Source organism: Simochromis diagramma, unplaced genomic scaffold, assembly GCF_900408965.1.
Source record: "Simochromis diagramma unplaced genomic scaffold, fSimDia1.1 OVJJ01000026.1, whole genome shotgun sequence".
NCBI classification, from domain to species: Eukaryota; Metazoa; Chordata; class Actinopteri; order Cichliformes; family Cichlidae; genus Simochromis; species Simochromis diagramma.
In genome coordinates this window covers 2,426,032-2,444,956 of record NW_024386985.1, presented here as the reverse complement: position 1 = coordinate 2,444,956, position 18,925 = coordinate 2,426,032, and the positions used below count along the sequence as shown (strand labels likewise).

The window sequence follows — 18,925 nt, the reverse complement described above, 5'->3', positions numbered from 1 at the left end:
ACACCACTCTACACTTTAAACAGTTTACGTTTCATCAAAATGATTGTGGATTTTTTTTTTGTGCTGATTAATCCACGTGTTCAAGGCTTAGAGTACTAGTCAGCTTACTGACATCTGTTTAACTCAAAGAAAAACAGTCCGTGTTTTTAATAATGTTAAAGTGCTGCACAAGTAAAATTTTTAAAAGAAAAGAGAAAAAAAGGAACCCGCTACTACCTGTCAGCGATTTCATCATCAGCATCCTCATCTTCGATTTGTTGCCCTTGAACGTCATCATCACCACCAACTTCACCGTCGCCTACACCATCATCAAATGGGAGGAGCGCGCACTCCCCCGGCGTAGAGGTACGGTGCGCGCTGCAGATGAAACATGGCAGGAGACAGCGAGACAAAGCCAGGTGACCAAGCCGAAAATGACTCAAATATTCGGCAGCCATTCCTCATCGGTGTGGCCGGAGGGACAGCCAGCGGGAAGGTTGGCTTTTATATTATAAACCCTTTCTTCTTCTTCTTTTTTTCCCTTTGGATTATTTCTTGGAGGCGTCTGATTTTTTTTTTTTTTTTTTTTTTTTAAATATCTGTTGTTAGATTATGCGTTTGGGATTAAGAGGGCAGGACTAAGAAATTAAACGTATTCTTCCTCGGAAAAAAGAAGTTTAGTTTAAAATCATTACTTAGTCACTCGGCCTGGTTGTTGTGTTGATCAGTAGTGAAAGTTACGCAGGCCGCAGTACTGCATGTCAAATCAGAAAACGTGCACTGTCAACACTACTGTCATTTCCCCCCCCCTTGAAACCAGATTGATGTTCAGATTTCAAACTTCCGTGAAGGACTCCCGTATTTTGTTTTTCATGCTTTTTTTAATCAGAGGGGATGTAAAGAGTGGCGAAGATCATGGAAAAGAGGAAAAGGAGGAGTGAGGTTTGTCATAATTAGCATCAGCTGCGCAGGGTGCGCTGGCTGCGAGGAGTGTAAAATGCATTTGCAGACAAAGAAAGCTGAAAAAACTGACTGTTAACGCACTGTGCTGTCTGCAGCAGATGGATGCATGATTATCACTATTGGAGGCTGCAGCTTTGATGTTATTCTTTTTATTGGGCTTTCTAAATGATTTTCTGATGTCACACAATGTATCCGCTGTTTCAAAGTCGCTTGATGTTAACTTTATCTCATTTCACTGCCCTGCTTGACACTGACAATGTAGACGCCTTTGGTGCCACGACAGACTAAATATGTGCTTTGGCATTCTGTATTGTGCAGCATGTTATAGGTTCCTAGTAGTTTCCAGTATTCTGTCTTGGATGATCAGAATATGCTGCACTATGGTCACATTTTGTTGCAAAGTGGATAATCACAATAAACAGTCTCTAGGGTGAACCAGGGCTCCAGTTTATGACAGGATTGCACAGCATTTTTATACTAAATCTGAGAAAATGTCCCATATTTTGATTGGCTAAAGTTTACATAAATCAATACATCTAACAAGAAACGAGGTGCAGATCCATGAAATAACCTGAAATGATACGTAAAATTTTTAACAGTTATTCAGGATACAAAAAGTCATTCACCGAAGCACAAAAACTATCATATCAGAACATAAAACAAGCTTCTGAAGTTGGGAAAATTGCATTCAAATAAAATAAAGTACATTTGTCCTTTTTATTTAATCTTCAACATGTATTTGAAGATTGGTGCTATGAGGCCCTGTTTTGGAGCACTTCTCTGTATTAGCAACATGTTTTGCATTTTCATCATACAAGCATAGTTTTTGACCTACATTTAATTAGTTGGGATTTGTTTGGCTAACTAATTTAGCCTTGTATTTCCATGAATCCAAGACTGGCATATCTCTTGACATTATTCATATGGGTGACGGTATGCTGACTTCTTAGGTGAAGGTGGTTGTGGTTCAACAGACAGTTGTTTGTGGCTTCAACTTCCTGGTGTTATGCCTCTATTTTCCCACAGGAGTAACTGCTCACAGAACCACCTGTTCTCCCAGACATGTTATCTGAACAGGGAGTAAACTGCAGTTATTTGTTATGTGTCTGAAATGGCGTCAATGATTTCCAGTAATGGACTATGCTGTGTTTTTACATGATTAGGACGTAAAGTGTAAGTAAATGTTGGTTTCAGTGCAAAAATATCAGGCCGTGTTAAATCGTGTAACGAGGATCACTTGTTTCTGATTCTTTGTTTGTGTTCAGTCGTCGGTGTGCAGTAAGATCATGGAGCTGCTGGGCCAGAACGAGATCGACCACCACCAGCGGCAAGTGGCCATCCTCAGCCAGGACTGCTTCTACAGGGCCCTGACCCCGGAACAGAAGGCTAAGGCGCTCAAGGGCCAGTTCAACTTTGACCACCCAGGTACATCGCCTCTGCATTTGTGAGTCATGCTGAGTCACTGGGCCAGAGGGGGCTCGAGCATTGAAACGTAAGCATTGTTTGTTCATTCATGCCAAATGTGACTTTTGGTTTTAACTACCTTGTGCTCTTTCCTTCTCTATAGATGCATTTGACAATGACCTCATAATCGCAACCCTGTGGGACATCAAGGAGGGAAAAACGGTCCACATTCCTGTTTATGACTTTGTTTCCCATTCCAGGTGACTAACTGGTCATACAGGCACAACATTAAAGGGGGTTTCAGCAGGTTTCAGCTTACACAAAGAGATCTCTGATGCAGCATCAATGGAAGCATCATAATACATAAGACATGCATTATATCTACTGTGGTGGGCAAATTGATTTTCATATCATAGTGAAATGAATGGAAGCCCATAACTGCCTGGAAGGTGGGAAAATCTGAGTGCGCTTTGTAGTAAAAGTGTTCAAATGTGAAACAGTACATGAAAAGTTAATTATTTATTTATAGTTTTTTTTTTATTGTTTTAAATTTGAGATTTCATTTTTGTTAAAGTTAATTAAAATAAAGAAAAAAATTCATTTGCAACAAGACATAATTTCTTGGTTCAGTACATTCTCGGGGTGCTGCACCTTTAATAGAATTCAAGACCTTTTTTCAGAATGACTCGCAAGCTTTTTAATCTCTCCAATCGCCATTCTTATCATTTTTCACTGCAGTGGATGCTGTTTAACCTTCTTGCTGTTTTAATATATGTCAGGAAAGAAGAGACCATGACACTGTACCCTGCTGACGTGGTGCTGTTTGAGGGCATCTTGATGTTCTACTCTCAGGAGATTCGAGACTTTTTCCACATGAAGCTGTTCGTGGATACGGATGCAGACACTCGTCTGTCACGGAGAGGTGACGCATGGCGAGACAAATCTGTTATGTTTATAAGCACGGGGCGGGGGGATGAACATAACGGTTCATTGAATTAGTTGTTTTTAAAATGAGGTCCCGTGGTGCAGGGGGGCTGCAAAGAAGGGCTCTTGAAAATTAAAGCTAGTTTGGCATCTTAGGAAACAAGCTTTTCTGTTTTCCTGTTAAAATTGCTACCGTACAGCAGATTCTTGGCTTAACCTCCAAACTAGAAGCTGGGAAAACACAGTGGGTCTGCTTATAGGTAGCTAAACGGCCTACCAATAGATCAACTCAGTAATTAACTAATTTCTTTTCTTCTTTTTTTTTTACTTTTTTTTTTTTTTAATAGAAAAAAGGAAGAAATTATACATAAGTGTTAAAATACTTTATGCAATTTAAACGTTTTCTCCCTTGTCTCGTTTTCCTTCAGTGCTCCGTGACATCAGTGAACGTGGTCGGGATTTGGAAAGCGTTCTAGCCCAATACATCACCTTTGTCAAGCCTGCTTTTGAAGAGTTTTGTCTGCCGGTGAGTCCATATTCTGTTAGCACATTTGCAGATTGTCCCTGAACATGGAGTCAAAGATAAAATGTTTGCTCCTTTTTTTCTTTTTTCTTTTTTTCGACTTTGTTTAGACAAAGAAATATGCTGATGTGATAATACCGAGAGGAGTTGACAACATTGGTAAGTAGTTTTTTGGTTGTTCTGGGGGCGGGTCTGCCTGGGAAGTGCATCATAAAGACTACATTACAGATTATTTAGAAAAACAAATCTAGTGGAAGCAAATTTTGGAGACTCAACAGTGTTTATCAGCAAGGACGCAGCTGTGTTTATCTCCTTGCTGGGAATTGTGGTCTTCATACTCAGGAAGCAAGGTGAGGACAAAACAGCTTTGTCTAGTTTTAGGAAAGCTGTAAAAGAAAACTGCACTGCTCTCTGAAGATTTTGTCGTGACACACCTGCTCCGACCATTTCCCCTTGATTGCTTCTTGGTCAGGTTTTATATGTATATGTGCCGCTGTGGCTTTTTTAAAATTGATCAGTAGTCTAATTTTCTACACATAATATTTGAAATATTTGTTTAGGTCTGACTTGGAACAGGAGCATTGACGTACAAAGAATGGAACAACAGGCTTACTGTGGTGACTTTATTCCAGGCAGCGTTTTTCCGTCTATGGTCCAATTTTTGGTGGCCCTGTGCTTGGTGTATCCTCAGTTTCCTGCTCACACGCGTGGCACTCAGTGCCATCGGTATTTTTGCCTTTCTCTGTAAACCGTAGAGATGGCTGCTTAGGAAAATCCCAGTAGATCAGCAATTTCTGAAATACTCGGACCAGCCTGTCTGGGACGAACAACCACTCCACACTCGGTCACATAAATCATCTTTCTTCCCCATTCTGACCCCTGGTTATATTTCAGCATGTTGCTTCGTCTCTGTCTAAATGTGTTGTTGCTGTTGTGTAGATGTTTGTGTTAACGAGCAACTGGACAGGTGTGCTTAATAAAGTGGCCAGTGAGTGTAATTAATCCAAACATACCTTAAGTTTTAAAATGTATTCTTACAAGTGTCACAAAAAAAATAATGTGTTTTTGTAAGAAGTAACAGACCAAGATTTCTATATAATATGGGCTGTACAATTCATTTAATATATATTTTTTTTAAATATACAATTTATAATATCTGCCATAGAAGCAAAATAGTGTGGCTATGGTAAACAAAGAGACAATTACATATATATTTTTTCATTATTTTGTGCCGTTTTATTCTGTAAAATAGCTTAGACCTTTGATGATTAAAGATGAGCTGTAAGTTTTGGGGGTATTAACTTTTTCTGGATGATGAGTTTGTATCTCTCAGTAAAACAGAGTTACAAACTGAGACCATCTGTAACCATGTAACATCTGTCTTTCAACGCAGTTGCAATAAATCTCATCGTTCAGCACATCCAGGACATTCTGAACGGCGGTTTGACCAAACGGCTGAACGGGTGGTTCAGCGGTTATGGGACGGAGAAGAAACAGCCGAACATAGAGTCGAGCAGTCGGCCCCACTGAAGCTCATCACTCCTTCAGGGAAGAGGAGAATGGTTTGCCTGAGTGTGCTGCTCTTCGTCATGGCTACTGCAACAAGGCAGCATAACTTCCGGGAATTCAAAAAGCCTCCTTTTGGTGCGATTCTGCTTAGACTTATTCAAATGAAAGGAGGCTTTGTGGAGCTGGTTCGCAGCAGAGGTATTCAGTTAAAATTTTCTCTTTAACTTGTGTACTGGATGACACTGATCGAGGGAGGAGTGAAAAAAGGCACTCACTTTTAATTTCATTTCAAACTGCTGCTTGCCTTTAATCCAGCACGGAGCTGGAGAAACTGCCTGCAAAAAGATTCACACACTCGACAGCCTTTAACGATCCAATAAATGAAGTGAAGTGACATGCTGCTGATTCCCCCGTATCAGTGCAAACTAACATTTTTCTTTTTCAAGATCTGTTTAAAAATGATTAAACAAAAAGCTCAGCTGAAACAACCAATTTATGCCTCAAACACCCGATGTACTACATCACCGCCAAAGATGGTCTTTGTGGACTAAATATGGAGTTTAATTTTGCTGTTACCCATTTAATATTACGAAATCAGGAAAATTTATCATTTTAAGAAATTACCACAAAGTATAATTTTTCCTTGTAACTGTCAGATGCATGTTAAGATGTTTTCATTAAAAGAAGATGGACTGAACTCTAAAAGGAGATCGATTTAATATGATCTGCGTGTTCTGTTAAGGTTGTTTAATGCAGTTTCTTTTCTGTATGTTTGACTGCTCAGGTACTGTTATTTTCACCTTAAAAAGCTTCTTTAATGAAGACCGTTCTGTGTTGTGTTATTCTTGATGTCACAAATTGAGAGAGAAGTGCCACACGCTGCTTAGTGCTGTAGAGGCAGCAAAGATATGGAGTGGCATTTTATGTCTGCGTTGTGATAAAATGCCCCAAAGAGCCCTTAAAAGTTTTTTTGCAAGTAAAATGTGAACCTTAAATGGATTGTTTTCCTCACAGCTGAGTCTTGTAGGTTGACTCCATACTGAATGGTGTGCAGCCAGCATTAACAGTGGGTGTGCTCTGGGGCACGAGCATGTGCTCCAAATTGAAGAGGTGTCACAATAAAATGATGTTCGCTTGTGTCAGATCAACCCAGCATTAAAGTGTTGTTAATCATGAGAGAAATAATAATGCTAAAGGGAACTCCTACACCAGCGGCACCTGCCGGCACTGTGCGGATGCCATTCTGACTCAGCACTGTTTTGAAGCTCGATATTGAAATTGCCTTGTGTAAGATTGTCTCCCAAAGGAGAAAATGCCAAACATTACAATATAAACGCATGACACAGGCACACTTGAGCAAGTACAGACCTGCAGTGACATCAAAGCCTTGTTACTGCTTTGTCTACATTAGCCATTCATAATCTGCTTAACAGACAACTGGAAGCATTGCACATTAAATCAGACCTGTGGTTGTGGTAGGCTTGAATTGAGTGAGGCATGCTGTGTGTACGTCAGCAGATATTCATGTAGATTGCGTTTGTTTAACAATTTCTGATGCTGTAATTGGTGAAAAATGTACTGAGACTTCTGCAGGTAGACAAAATAAAGACAAAATAAAAACAATAAACCAACTCAGTTTGAGTTCTCACAAGATTCAGCTTAAAAATCACAAATGTATTTTATTTGCAAATAAAAACCCTCATGTCTTAACTTTATAAACACAGCACTTTAAGGGCTGATAGACACATTTAAGCTAAAGCTCAAATCACAATACTTTTTCCTACAACCAAGAGCATCAATATCATGTCATACATCATAGTTTCAATACTTAAAATTTCTGTTTTCTGATTCACTGGACCAAAACTGAAAAGGATTATTTTGTTAAACTGGTTAAAACAACTTAATTTTACCTGCATTTTGACACCAGGCTCATCCTGTAACGGCGATAACTTCCATGTGAAAACGGTTAAAAACAGTGAGTTAACAGAAAACAGCTTTCTTTTTCTGTTAGTGTAAACCATTGATGTTAAACTGGTGCATTTTTTCTTAACTTCATATCCAATTTAGCATCATGAGAAGGCAGAAGTTCATCAGGGCTGTAATAGGGCAGAGCGTGGGGTACATGGAAAGGTGTCCGGTGTATCACAGGACTCAGTTTTTATTTTTTAGGTTTTTTTTTTACATTTTCCAAATCAGAATATCTGCTTTCAATGCTGCCATGTATTCAAACAAATGAGAAAGCTTTCCTGTCAGGGTTTAAATGTGTATTTGTAATAACGTATCTAAAATTAATTTTACTATTACCTAATATTTAAACATGAAAATTCATTTTCTTTATGATCTCAGTCCAGGCTAATGTAGCCCTGCAACATATGCAATGTTTCACATATTCCCAGCTGTGCCCCAAATCAACAGTATGCACTAAGCAGGGTTTCTGGATTTTTTTACACTGGAAAAGCAAAAAATAAAAGCAAAGAACAAAAGACAAACAAAACTGGAGCAGGAACATTCCGTGAACTGGCTGCATGGGACTGGCCACAGTTCTTTACTTAAAGTCATACAACGAGTTCAAGTAATCACTTTACTTCATTCACATGTGATGGAAAAACAGTGTGAATTTTTAAAGTAGCACTCTTGTGATTAAATAAAGAAGCACTTTGGTATGAAAGACGTTTCTACAGAACTGCACGTTCTTTTGAGTTCAGTATGTAAGACAGTCTGAAGAGTTCCTGCTAAAGGAGAGTGGCCATTCAGTCCTGGGAATCTCAGCATGTTAATGTCACTCCCTCATAGAAGTGTTCTGACCAAACAGGCTTCGGTAGAGTTCGCTGCGGGCCTCGTCGCTCATCGAGCTGTGGTCAATCGGCGCCATGAAATTGACCAGTTTGCTGTGGATGTGGAACCGGACTTTGCGCCCCTTGCTGGCTTTAGTGTCTACTTTCTTCTTGATTTTGCTGCGCAGCTTCTGGATGGCCAGCCACTGCCGGCCCATAGCCACCTGATCGTTGGGGTCCGCTGCGCTCGTCTTACGCTCGATCAGCTCCCTCAGCAGCTGGTGGTAGAAATCGTCGTCATCAAATATGTCCTCATCGAGATCTTTCAGATGCGTGTTGGACTTCAGCTGTTGCTCCGACACCTCGCCTCCCTCCATGGGGATGTTCTCAGATGTGAGAGCAGGGGCTTCCACCTTCCCCAGGACCCGGTACTCTGAGCGCTGGGTCTGGGTCCGCTTCAACAGCCTGTCCTTGTCCATCAGAACCTGCTCCACCTGGGTGAGAATGTTCCTCTCAAACGCCCCAAACCCTTTGGTGCTCTTGCCCATCGTCAGCCTTGTTTTGTCGTGCCACTTCTGCAGCGTGGCATTGCAGTAAGGCTGGAAAGCTGCAAACCGTTTGGCCATGAAGTCCGGGTACTCTGCCATCTCCAGTTTTCGTTTGGGCGCTCTGGCCTGCTGCGCTGATCCCTCCTTTTCATCGTCGCTGGTTATCTCCTCGTCTTCCCCCGTGTCGATGGATCTCGTGTCAGCGTTCTGGTGCAGAAGTTGGTCATGCAACTCCAGCAGGGACCTCTGAAGAGCCTTCAGAGCCTTGTGAGTGTTCTTCAACGCCGCTGTGAACTCCCCCCCACCTCTCCTCTTGAACTCTGGGAAAGTCTGTGGCTGAGGAAGCTGGTTGGCAGTCACCAAAGCTTTCTGGATTTTTATCCGGCCCTCGAGCAGCTGGTCCCACAGGGCCAGTTGGTTCTTCACCGCCTTTCCTTTCTCCACCTCCTCATCTACTTTGTCCTGGGAAAACGTGCGCACCACTCCATCATCATCATCCTCTTGCTCGCTTTCCATCTCATCATCATCATCATCAGAGCCTTCCTCTTCTTCACTGCCTTCAGACTCCTCACGGCTTTCATCATCATCCTCGCTCATTCCCAGGTCATCCATACCTTCTGTCAGTTTATGGAAGTCTACTTTCTGAGGAAAGGTGATGTCAGTTGCTTTCTTCTTTGAAGCTAGATTAACATCGAGTTCTGAATCACTGCCCATCAACAACTCTTCCTCATCATCGTCTTCCTCCTCTGAAGCATTTTCATCGTCATCTGCCTCTTCATCCCCCACTGAATCATCTTCGTCACCTTCTTCCTCTTCCTCCTCCTCAACATCATGTTCATCCTCCTCAGTCTCCCTAAGCAGCTGCTTTCGGGACACTGGTTTTCCCACATACCGTCTATCTGTGTCCGAAAGCAGGGAGGTGTTGCGTTTCCGCAGAGCGCTGAGGCCGGCCGCATCTTCATCCTCATTGTCGTCTTCATTGAACCGGTCCACCACTCTGGCTTTGGTAGCCTCGTCGTCATCATCCTCCGGATCCACGAATTTTGGCAAAGGATTCAACAGATCCTCAAGCTCCTGTGAAAACGCGCCTGCCATGGCTCAAAGTTTACAACCACCACACGTGCAGACTCTTCCTGTGCGCCACAGCGGTTTGATGACGTTAGAAAAATGCGACATGTATAAAGACGCTGCAAAGTTCAGCCCTGCGTGAGTTCTTTCAGGAAGAACCTGATGATAAATGAATGCAGAAACACCAACCAAGAATTGATGGCTTAAGTAAAATCAAGCAAACAAATGAACAAAACTGGAAATAATTAACAATTAATTACTGATATAGTTATTCAACTGTTTCTTTTTCTTTTGTAATGTAACAAAGCCATTTAGAAGATTTACAGAGGACCAGAAGAGTCTAATAAACAATGTTGTGCTTCAGTAATGAATTGTTCCATACTGTACATCTGTAGAAGTTGTTGAGGATTATGGTTTGGCGTCTTAAAAAGCACATTCTTGGGTCTTGTCATAGATTTATACATACCCCAAGAGGAAGCCAGAAATTGTATTTATTAACGGAGTTTTATTCCAAAAATAGGTGATTAAATGAATAAAAAATAACATTTATTTTATACTTCTGAACTAACAAACAATCAAAGATGCATCAAACTAAAAATAAATCGATGTGCAAATAAGGAATATTTTAAAGGCATAAAAGAAAAAAAAGTTGCTAGTTAACTTAAAAAACTGACACAAACTTAAAAAAACAAGAAACCCTAAGTCTAAATTCTTAAAGTAAAAAAATGACTGAATTATCGCGGGAATATGACCTTTGAGACAAAACTTTGGTCAAAAAAGCCCCTCATCTATAATCCTCTGCGCATGCGTATACGGTTGGCGAGGCTCTGGGCTGCTCTTGCTAGCTCAGTTTTGTTCATCGGACTTGCGCAGAAAACGCTTTCTGTAGAATAAAGATGTCAACAAGCGACTTTTATTTGAGATATTATGTCGGACACAAGGGGAAGTTTGGACACGAGTTTCTAGAATTTGAGTTCAGGCCTGACGGTAAGTGTAATTTGAGCGGCAATACAGACGCGTTAGCTGTCCGTGGTTCGAAGCTAACCGGTTTAGCTAGGCCGCAGCGGAGTCAAAGAGCCAAATTCCCCGTTTAGATTTAGCTGCAGGAGTAATGCTGATTACTAACTTTGTTTTTTATATAAATAAGATAATTATTACCATAGCGTGTGGTTTAGAATATAAGCAGTAATGTTTTGAGTTTATCCTGTGAGTGCGTACGCGCCATGCGGCCTGTAGCGATTGATAACAAACTCGGGCGTTTTGTTCGAAACGATACACAGTTTCCCACGTTAAAGTTAATCTTTTTTCCCCCGCAGGTAAACTGAGATATGCAAACAACAGTAACTACAAGAATGACGTAATGATCAGGAAAGAGGTAACGTATGATTGATTTTAAATGTATGTGTAAGGAGTGGTGAGATATCTGTAAAGTAAGAGCTGGTTGTTTGGTTATTTTTCGAGAAGTAGTTTCGGTCATCATGCTCAAATAACATGCATGTGGTTATAAATTAATGCAGTTTCTCGAAATGTACAAATTTAAATCTGACTTGTGCGTTTTCCGGTGTGCCAACCAGGCATATGTTCACAAAAGTGTGATGGAGGAGCTGAAGAGGATCATTGACGACAGTGAAATCACCAAGGAAGATGATGCTCTGTGGCCGCCTCCTGATAGAGTTGGCAGACAGGTTTGTGACCTCTTTATTACCCCGTGTCCTCCCAGTTATTACAGTTTCAGCTGTTTTCATTCATGCCATGCAGATTTAAAGTTTTCGAGGTACATTGCAATAGGCAACTGTCCAAGGTGGTCTTTAACTATTCCACATTGCAAGTACAGCCTGTGTGCTGTTGTGAAAATATTCTGGTACCTTCGTTGAGAGTGGTGATCCTCAATCCTGCCATTTGCATGCTGTATCCAGGCAGCTCCCTCACCCAAACCACACTAAGTTTATCCAGTAGTGAAAACTGCTGAGAAGTGGACTGTTTCTGTTCTTTTATTCCATTTTCTTCCTGGTTTGGGTTGGGTATGCTTAGACCTCATGGTTATACTGAGGCTTATCGTTTCCATCTGTGGAAGATTTAAAAAAGAAAAATCTGACTTGATGACCCTACAGCATCAGTTGGATTTTGCTGATACTGTAATTGCACTCTGTTTAATATCTCCATGCAAAGTTATACTTTCACAATCTGAATATTTTATGATTTACAAGCCCTAAATAGTGGTGTGAATAAATTTGGCAGTTTTTTTTAACTTCAATATCCTGGAATATGTTATAGTTCCAATAGCAAAACTGATAAACATTTAGTCAGTCATTCATACTCTAGATCTTTGTTCTGTTTCCTAGTACATACCTGGAGTGATTGCTCAAGGGTCATATCATCCATTGGGATAAATGGCTGCCTAAAACAAGTTATTGTTTGAAAGTTCAGGCTTATCTTCTGAGTGTGATTTCCTTCTATGAAAGAATCATTTTCTAATATAGTTATACTCTTAGTTTTAGTTTTTCTAACCCTTTGCAAATTGAGCATGCAGATAATAACACGGAAGGTGGAAGAAATGTCCCAGTTTGATAAGGTCTTTGGCTACTTTACTTAAAAGTGAGCAGTCAACTGCAGTTCATCCTTTAATTCAAACCTGTGCGGACAGAAGGTCAACCAAATGGATTTTTCTGTGACCAATAAGATCATAGTGGAGAAAGAATAAAGTTGAGAGCACTCTGAAAATGACCTAAACTTTTCTACTTATGAAAGAAAGTGACCTAAATTTTCACCTTCTTCAACTCTGCAGTGATGATTTTCTCCCAAGATAATTTTCTGAGGCCTGTTCTTTGTCTCATCTTTTACAGGAACTCGAAATTGTCATCGGGGACGAGCACATTTCATTCACAACTTCCAAAATTGGCTCCTTGATTGACGTCAATCAGTCAAAGTAAGTAATATATCCAGGAGTTGGGAAGTGGAAAGTAAATTGTATTTGTTACTGATGTAAGCACACATGTGTTTTTAGGGACCCTGAGGGCCTTCGTGTGTTCTACTACCTGGTGCAAGATCTGAAATGTCTCGTTTTCAGTCTGATCGGCCTACACTTCAAGATCAAGCCCATCTAAAATCTGGATTTTGCTCATTTTAATTACTTTATCTGATGTTTCTGTTGTACTACCGCATTTGTACATTTGCTTTTGGTGGAACTATTTTTTATTTTAAATAAAGAGTGATTTGGTTAAAGAATATGTGTTGTCGTCTTAAATGATCAGCTGTCTGTGAAGAATCACAAGGGCAAATAAAAGAGCAGAGGTAATTAACTTTTAATTTCAAAATACATTCAAGCACAACAAATGGCTGTAATCTAACACTAATGACAGTTCAGTGTATTACAGTGGTGATTTGTAAATGCTCTGGTTGAGCTTCACATCATTAAAAAAGGCACATCCTCTGCATCCTGACTGGCAACTATTGCAGAGAAGTTTAACTGCATGAATGACCAACTAGAGTCAGAGCTCCAAGTTCAACCCACTCCCTACACCCTTCTGAAGGGCCTTTTACAGAGTAACGATTCCCTCATTTCTCTGACATAAGCAGTAACTCAATTGGCCTTTGTGTCACTTCATAACACTGTAAGATAGCTATATTATATATGCATTACGTGTATCATGGCAATTAATTAGTGGAAATTTGCTTCGTATTTCACTTCCATTTAAGAAAAAAGTTTAATGTGGAGACCCTCCTTGAGAAACCACAAATTGTGTAGGGGCAGGATTATATTTAAACTGTTGTCTCACAGCAAGAAGGAACATGCGAAGGCCCCTCTGCATGTTCTTCACGTGTTTGCGTAGGTTCTCTCCAGGTACTCTGGCTTCCTCCCACAGTCCAAAGATATGCAGTTAGTGGGGTTATGTTAATTGATAATTCCAAATTGCCCATGTGAGTGCAAACTGTTGTCTGTTCTTATGTGTTAGCCCTGCGAAAAACTGGTGACCTGTCCAGTATGTACTCTGCCTCTTGCCCCATGGTAGCTGGTATAGGCTCCCTCCCCCTGATGAGGATGGATGGATGGATGAACAACCTTAAATCGCAGCTAACAGTAACATTAGGCTACAGCACACTAACATCAGCATGTATGTAAGAGTTGGGCACAAATGTCTGAATGGCAATTTGGAATGACTGTGGGCTGAGGAAGTCAAACACGAGCAAATTTTCAATGAAGGTAAATAAAATATGTTGTATATTATTATTATTGTTTTCAGGGCTTGAAAGTGAATATGAAAAGATAAGAATGTATTTTGCTACACTTGATTTTGCTTTGATTCCCTCATTTTGTAGTGTTATAGATGAAGTTGCTGATATTTTTTCAGTACAGTTGGATATTTTTCACCAAAATGTTAGAATATCAAGTTTTACCAAAATAACTGGTTATGATTTCTGCCGCACACCAGCAGTCCTATTCATCACCGAACAATTGTTATGATACGTATATATAACTAAGGGATGACAGAGGAAACTTTGTTTTCAAAGAGCTGCCCTTCAGTTTTCCCCATCCTTTCTATTCTCCCTGAATTTCCTTCCTACTCTTACCTTTATCAATATGTAAAAGTACACTTGTTCACTCTTAGCTCAGTGGCTTTCCATCCAGCACTGTGAAAATGTCCTCTAAAGACTTGTGGACACACTGCAGGAACTCATGGACGTTGCGAGCCGGGTAACTAGATACATTGCAACCGATCCAATTGTCGTGGACGCCGTAGCCGACACCAAAACCATCAGGTACCACAGGGGCAAAGCCGCCGAGACTGACAGCTGGACTGGTGAGGGTGCTAGTAGAGAGGATGTTATGGTTGATGGCGGCGTAAGCTGGGTCAGTGTACAGACTGGGCAGAGCTTGGCCCTTTGAGGTGGCCAGGTATCGCATCGCGAACAGGTGACGGTCGAAACCCTGACCTGGAGAGAGATGCAAAAAGAGCAGTTAGTGAAGGAACTGTTCTCAGGTCAGCATTGTGTGTAATAAAAAGTGCTAATCAGTCATTATCTTAACACTTCAGTTTTTTATATCGAACAATGCATTCAAGAAAATAATTCAACTTTAATAAAGTCACACATTATGGTGAATAAGAAGACATGACTTTACCTTGCTTGCATTACTGTAAAAAACCTAAAATTTCATATTGCAGACCGTGCCCCTCTATGTCTAATAAGCTAAGCTGATAAAAATGGGTCATTTTAGCCCATTACTAGGTGGTTACTTGGCAACCTGTTTATTAAATATTACAGCAAATTCAACTTTTTAAACTGTAAATGAGATGCTATTATTGAGAAATATACTTTTTTTTTTTTTTTAAACCATTACAAGTGCACAAATCCTAAACACAGCAACATGATGATTACATAATATTTAGTACAGATAAGAACTTTTAGAGCACTAAAATAAAAAATGTCTGTGTGCAAAGATCGATTGCTCAACTCCTGATGGTGCAGGAGGACAAAGAAACAAACTAAAGGTGTTTTTTTCCTTTGGTTCTGATTAAATCATCTTGGGAGGGCTGTGAAATGTTTAAACATGGTTATAGCGTTTTATGGTTTAAATATTTAGCTCAGATAAACTACTGATTTGGCCTGTTATGATGTGTTGTTGCTATGACAGATAATTACCATCAGAGATATCTGCAGTTTAAAACACTGCGTTTACTGGTGTACAAAATCACCATAATTCATCTGCATGCTGACATGTCACACGCACCCATAGCTGCCTCCTTGGTGAGCTGCCCATGATATTTGGAGCATTCATCGAGCATGGCCTGCAGCTCCGCCACACTGTGTTTGCCAGGCTGTTGAACGAAAGCATGTGAGCACTTTTTGGTTTGTACAGTCGCTGGTCGGATGGTCTCTGTGCGGCCATGCTTGAAAGCTGCAGTGCTACACGACTCGTACGTGGCTACAGTCTGTCCGTACTGCCTCAGAAAGCCCATTTGGAAAGCCAGCTGTGCTATAGCATCTGGACTCAGCCTGTTCTTCTTTAACTGTTCCTTCCCGCCTCTTTTGAACTCCATGGCGTCAATAGTGAGTTTGGATACGGCAGAATCAATATTCTCCTTTGCCTTTTGGATGCCATTCTCCAGCTCTTTGTTCAGCTTGAATTGCAATCTGCGCACAGCAGAGGCCGAATCCACAGCAGCAGCAGCCGAACCTGGGTGCACTAGTGGCTTCTCAGTGGTGTCCTTAAAGACCTCGTTCTGGAAGCGAAGCACAGCGACGCCGTCACCCCAGGAATGTTCAAAGTTAATAGCTGCCTGTCCGTCTTTGGTTACAATGAGGCTGAAGGACTTGTCGTACCAGCGGTTACAGCCGTTGCCGTGCAGCATGTTGTGGGAGATGTGAATATGGTCCCGCATGCTCTCGTCATCCAGGCAGAGACAGAAAAGGGCGCTGTCCACGACCCGTAAATCCTCTGCGTTTCCAGCACCAATCAGCTTGTCCCTGAGCCCTGCCCACACGTCCCTGTTCTCACTGGTCAGAACACTCAAAGGGAAGGCTGGTGCCGGTGTCGAGTCAGACAAAATGTACTTCAAGTGGGACTGGATCTCTGCAGGTTTCACTAAATTCCCATCCCTGTCTATTATGTCAAACACGTACATGTTTCCTTTCCTCATAACCAAAAGGTGTCGCCCTTTCTCATCAGTAAAGAGCTCATCTCGCCCATGCTTAGGAATCCGAGTTGAGTTAAAGAGGCGGAAGTACTGAGACATGTCCAAAGGGTATGCATTCACCATGTAGGCCCCATACCAGGACAGTGAAGATGGGACCCAGCGGATAAAGTTCTTGAAACTGTCCGTGTCGCTTTTGACTGGGTTCAGATGGAAAACCTCTGGCTCCAGCAGACCGGCTCGTAGCGTTTTCATGAAGCGCACAGCTGAACACACCATGTTGGTCGCCCGCAACAGCTGGTCATTGTACTCAGTCTTTGGGTCGGGATTGAAGGACATGAAAGGGTTGAAGTTGAGCACCACAGAGTCACGTGCAGACAGATACATATCAAACCAGGGAGCTGTGACACAAAAGAAAATTTTTAACCTCATTTAACAGCGATTATTCTATCTTAGATGCTCAGTTTTAGGCTAGTCATAGTTACCTGAGATGTAGCTTGTGTGCTTATTGTTTTTATCCTGAGCAACCAGTTCCTCATGCAACTGCTTTCCCGCACCATTCTGGAAATCCTGAGCAAGTTTCTCTGTTGTTCTGCAGATACATGACAACAATGGCTCCAACTAGGTTTAAAGCATTTAAATAATCAAATAAAAAGTTTGATTTAACTTGTGGAAACTCACCTGAACTGGTCATCATCCAAAAGAGGCTTCTGGGCAGCCAAATATCTCCTGATAGTATCCTCCAGTTTTGGTATGGGCAATCTAAACAGCAAAAGGGAAAGGAAGTCAGTCATGTTTTATTTGATTCATTTGTATGTTTTATAATAAAAACAACTTAACGGAAAAGAGCACCCACTGTGATGTGGTGATCCATGTTCAAGAACCAAATGCTCAACAGCTTTCTTAAACTAGGGACATTTTCTTCAACATTTTTATTTCATTTAAAATGTCTGATGGGTCTCGATTTCTATTGTAACATTTGGACGGCAGGATCAGAATTAGACATAAACAAAACAAAAGCATGATCTATCCTGCCTTGTATGAATGGTTCAGGCTATGGTGACCATGTAATGCTGTGGGCAATGTTTATTTGGCACACTTTGGGCATCTCGTACCAACTGAGCATTGATTAAACACCAGAGCGTACCCGAGTATTACTGCTGACCATGGCCATCTCTTTCTGGGCACAGTGTACACATCCTCTGATGGCTGCCTCCAGGAGTATAAAGCACCATGTTCACTCTGCTCAAATGACCTTCACAGTCACCGGATCTCAATCTAACCGAGCAGTCTGGGATGTTGTGGAATGGGAGATTTGCATCATGGATGTGCAGCAACTGTGTGATGCCATCTTATGGACTGAAATATCTGGATAATGTTTCCTGCACAAAATCTATTTTCTGAGTGTGTTAAAATAGATTTTTCTGTGTTGTGTTAGAAAGCTCATTAAACGCCTTGAGGCATCTGCTCTGATTGTTAAATCTGTACCACAGAGAATTATGGAAGCTCTGAAGAAAAATTGTTGTTTGTATGTGAATTTTCCAAAATAATTTGGGGTGAACTGTTTTCACATACCTTTTCTTTTTAAGCGTCATTAACCATAATTCATGTCACCCTCTAGTGGTCACTGAGTTTAGCGCAAGCATGCCCTTTTACCTACATCGATCTAAAAGCTAAATGGGTCACCTTTATTTCAGGACACCTTTTTGTTTTGTTTGCTGGACATCCCCGGTGCACATGAAACCACAGATGTTTTTGAGTTTGCGCGACATGTTTGGAGAAAACGAAAAAGCAATGTGTCCAAATTCGTCACGAAACGCCTTACCTGGGTAAACTCTTCTGGTAATGCATGGAAGGCACGACGCTTTGGTGCAGATACTCCGAAGATGATGAAGAGGAGGCCTTTTTGCTGCTATAGTGTCTCATATGAACCCCCAGAGCAGCGCTTCTAAAATGAATTAGACTCCCGGACTTCTTGAGAGAGGCGACACAATGCAATGAAAGCAGACCGGCCATGGTGTTGATTTGTAAACTGATCACCTACAGGAGGCTACAAACGTGAAGAACGACGGGAAAAACGGTTTTAACAGGTAAAAGGTAAGCCTGGACGGAGCGAGCTTTCACCTGTCACTGAAGGAAAGATACGCCAGCTAACTAGCTAACATTAGCAACCGGTTAAACTTCCTTAGATTACCGCTTCGTTTCAGAGACACTTGGGAAAGGTTTAGCAAAGGAAAATAAACGCCACGTATTATAACTCGACTTTATAATTTTAAAAAGTAAAGGAAAACGTTAGAAGGGAAAAAAAATAGAAAGAAATAATTAACTAAAGTGACAACAGGAAGTTTAACCAGTAGAGCGTGTCACGTGACTCCTTCTGGTCCTGCCTCTAGATTTCCGGTATAGTCTTGTAAGGGTGTAAATACATGTTTCTTTATTGTAAATAATAAATATCTAAAACCTATATATTGTTAAAATAAGGGCCCAGCCCATGACAGTGTCAATTATTCAGTTATATCAAATTAAAAGATTTATAACTTGGCTTATGCTGCAGTAAAATAACCTGAAATGAAATTAGTCCTGTTAAATAAGCTTTGATCT

At 41.0% G+C, this 18,925-nt stretch overlaps 4 protein-coding genes across 5 annotated transcripts; 2 read left to right on the top strand and 2 right to left on the bottom strand.

The window, feature by feature from the left end:
• Positions 1–137: 137 nt before the first annotated feature.
• On the top strand, positions 138–5,561 carry uck2a (uridine-cytidine kinase 2a). Of its 2 annotated transcripts, none has more exons than XM_040040505.1 (7): positions 138–398; positions 2,208–2,367; positions 2,510–2,606; positions 3,126–3,268; positions 3,699–3,796; positions 3,904–3,952; positions 5,187–5,561. In XM_040040505.1, the coding sequence occupies exons 1-7, from the start codon at positions 153–155 to the stop codon at positions 5,321–5,323; spliced, it is 930 nt and encodes a 309-aa protein (XP_039896439.1). In that variant the 5' UTR covers positions 138–152; the 3' UTR covers positions 5,324–5,561. The 2 variants fall into 2 exon arrangements, with proteins under 2 accessions (XP_039896439.1, XP_039896440.1); XM_040040506.1 differs by having other exon boundaries at positions 274–475.
• A 1,400-nt stretch (positions 5,562–6,961) lies between these two features.
• aatf (apoptosis antagonizing transcription factor) lies at positions 6,962–9,782 on the bottom strand. Its single transcript, XM_040040501.1, has one exon. The coding sequence runs from the start codon at positions 9,717–9,719 to the stop codon at positions 8,082–8,084; it is 1,638 nt and encodes a 545-aa protein (XP_039896435.1). The 5' UTR covers positions 9,720–9,782; the 3' UTR covers positions 6,962–8,081.
• Positions 9,783–10,489: 707 nt separating this feature from the next.
• On the top strand, positions 10,490–12,917 carry magoh (mago homolog, exon junction complex subunit). The gene is made up of 5 exons (XM_040040508.1): positions 10,490–10,679; positions 11,009–11,067; positions 11,267–11,377; positions 12,536–12,618; positions 12,697–12,917. Exons 1-5 carry the CDS (start codon positions 10,589–10,591, stop codon positions 12,794–12,796), a joined length of 444 nt encoding a protein of 147 aa, XP_039896442.1. The 5' UTR covers positions 10,490–10,588; the 3' UTR covers positions 12,797–12,917.
• Positions 12,918–14,038: 1,121 nt separating this feature from the next.
• cpt2 (carnitine palmitoyltransferase 2) lies at positions 14,039–18,644 on the bottom strand. The gene is made up of 5 exons (XM_040040499.1): positions 18,150–18,644; positions 17,006–17,086; positions 16,810–16,916; positions 15,421–16,725; positions 14,039–14,624 (listed from the first exon to the last, which is right to left on the bottom strand). Exons 1-5 carry the CDS (start codon positions 18,338–18,340, stop codon positions 14,296–14,298), a joined length of 2,013 nt encoding a protein of 670 aa, XP_039896433.1. The 5' UTR covers positions 18,341–18,644; the 3' UTR covers positions 14,039–14,295.
• Between the last annotated feature and the right edge of the window lie 281 nt (positions 18,645–18,925).

Bases quoted from the DNA above. Each gene is read 5' to 3' on its own strand.
- uck2a (XM_040040505.1), top strand. From the start codon at position 153: ATGTTAAAGTGCTGCACAAGTAAAATTTTTAAAAGAAAAGAGAAAAAA. The intron at 2,368-2,509 runs GTACATCGCCTC...CCTTCTCTATAG, and splicing joins GTTCAACTTTGACCACCCAG to ATGCATTTGACAATGACCTC. The intron at 2,607-3,125 runs GTGACTAACTGG...AATATATGTCAG, and splicing joins GACTTTGTTTCCCATTCCAG to GAAAGAAGAGACCATGACAC.
- aatf (XM_040040501.1), bottom strand. From the start codon at position 9,719: ATGGCAGGCGCGTTTTCACAGGAGCTTGAGGATCTGTTGAATCCTTTG.
- magoh (XM_040040508.1), top strand. From the start codon at position 10,589: ATGTCAACAAGCGACTTTTATTTGAGATATTATGTCGGACACAAGGGG. The intron at 11,068-11,266 runs GTAACGTATGAT...TGTGCCAACCAG, and splicing joins ACGTAATGATCAGGAAAGAG to GCATATGTTCACAAAAGTGT. The intron at 11,378-12,535 runs GTTTGTGACCTC...CATCTTTTACAG, and splicing joins CTGATAGAGTTGGCAGACAG to GAACTCGAAATTGTCATCGG.
- cpt2 (XM_040040499.1), bottom strand. From the start codon at position 18,340: ATGGCCGGTCTGCTTTCATTGCATTGTGTCGCCTCTCTCAAGAAGTCC. The intron at 17,087-18,149 runs GTAAGGCGTTTC...TTTGCTGTTTAG, and splicing joins TACCAGAAGAGTTTACCCAG to ATTGCCCATACCAAAACTGG. The intron at 16,917-17,005 runs GTGAGTTTCCAC...ATGTATCTGCAG, and splicing joins TTGGATGATGACCAGTTCAG to AACAACAGAGAAACTTGCTC.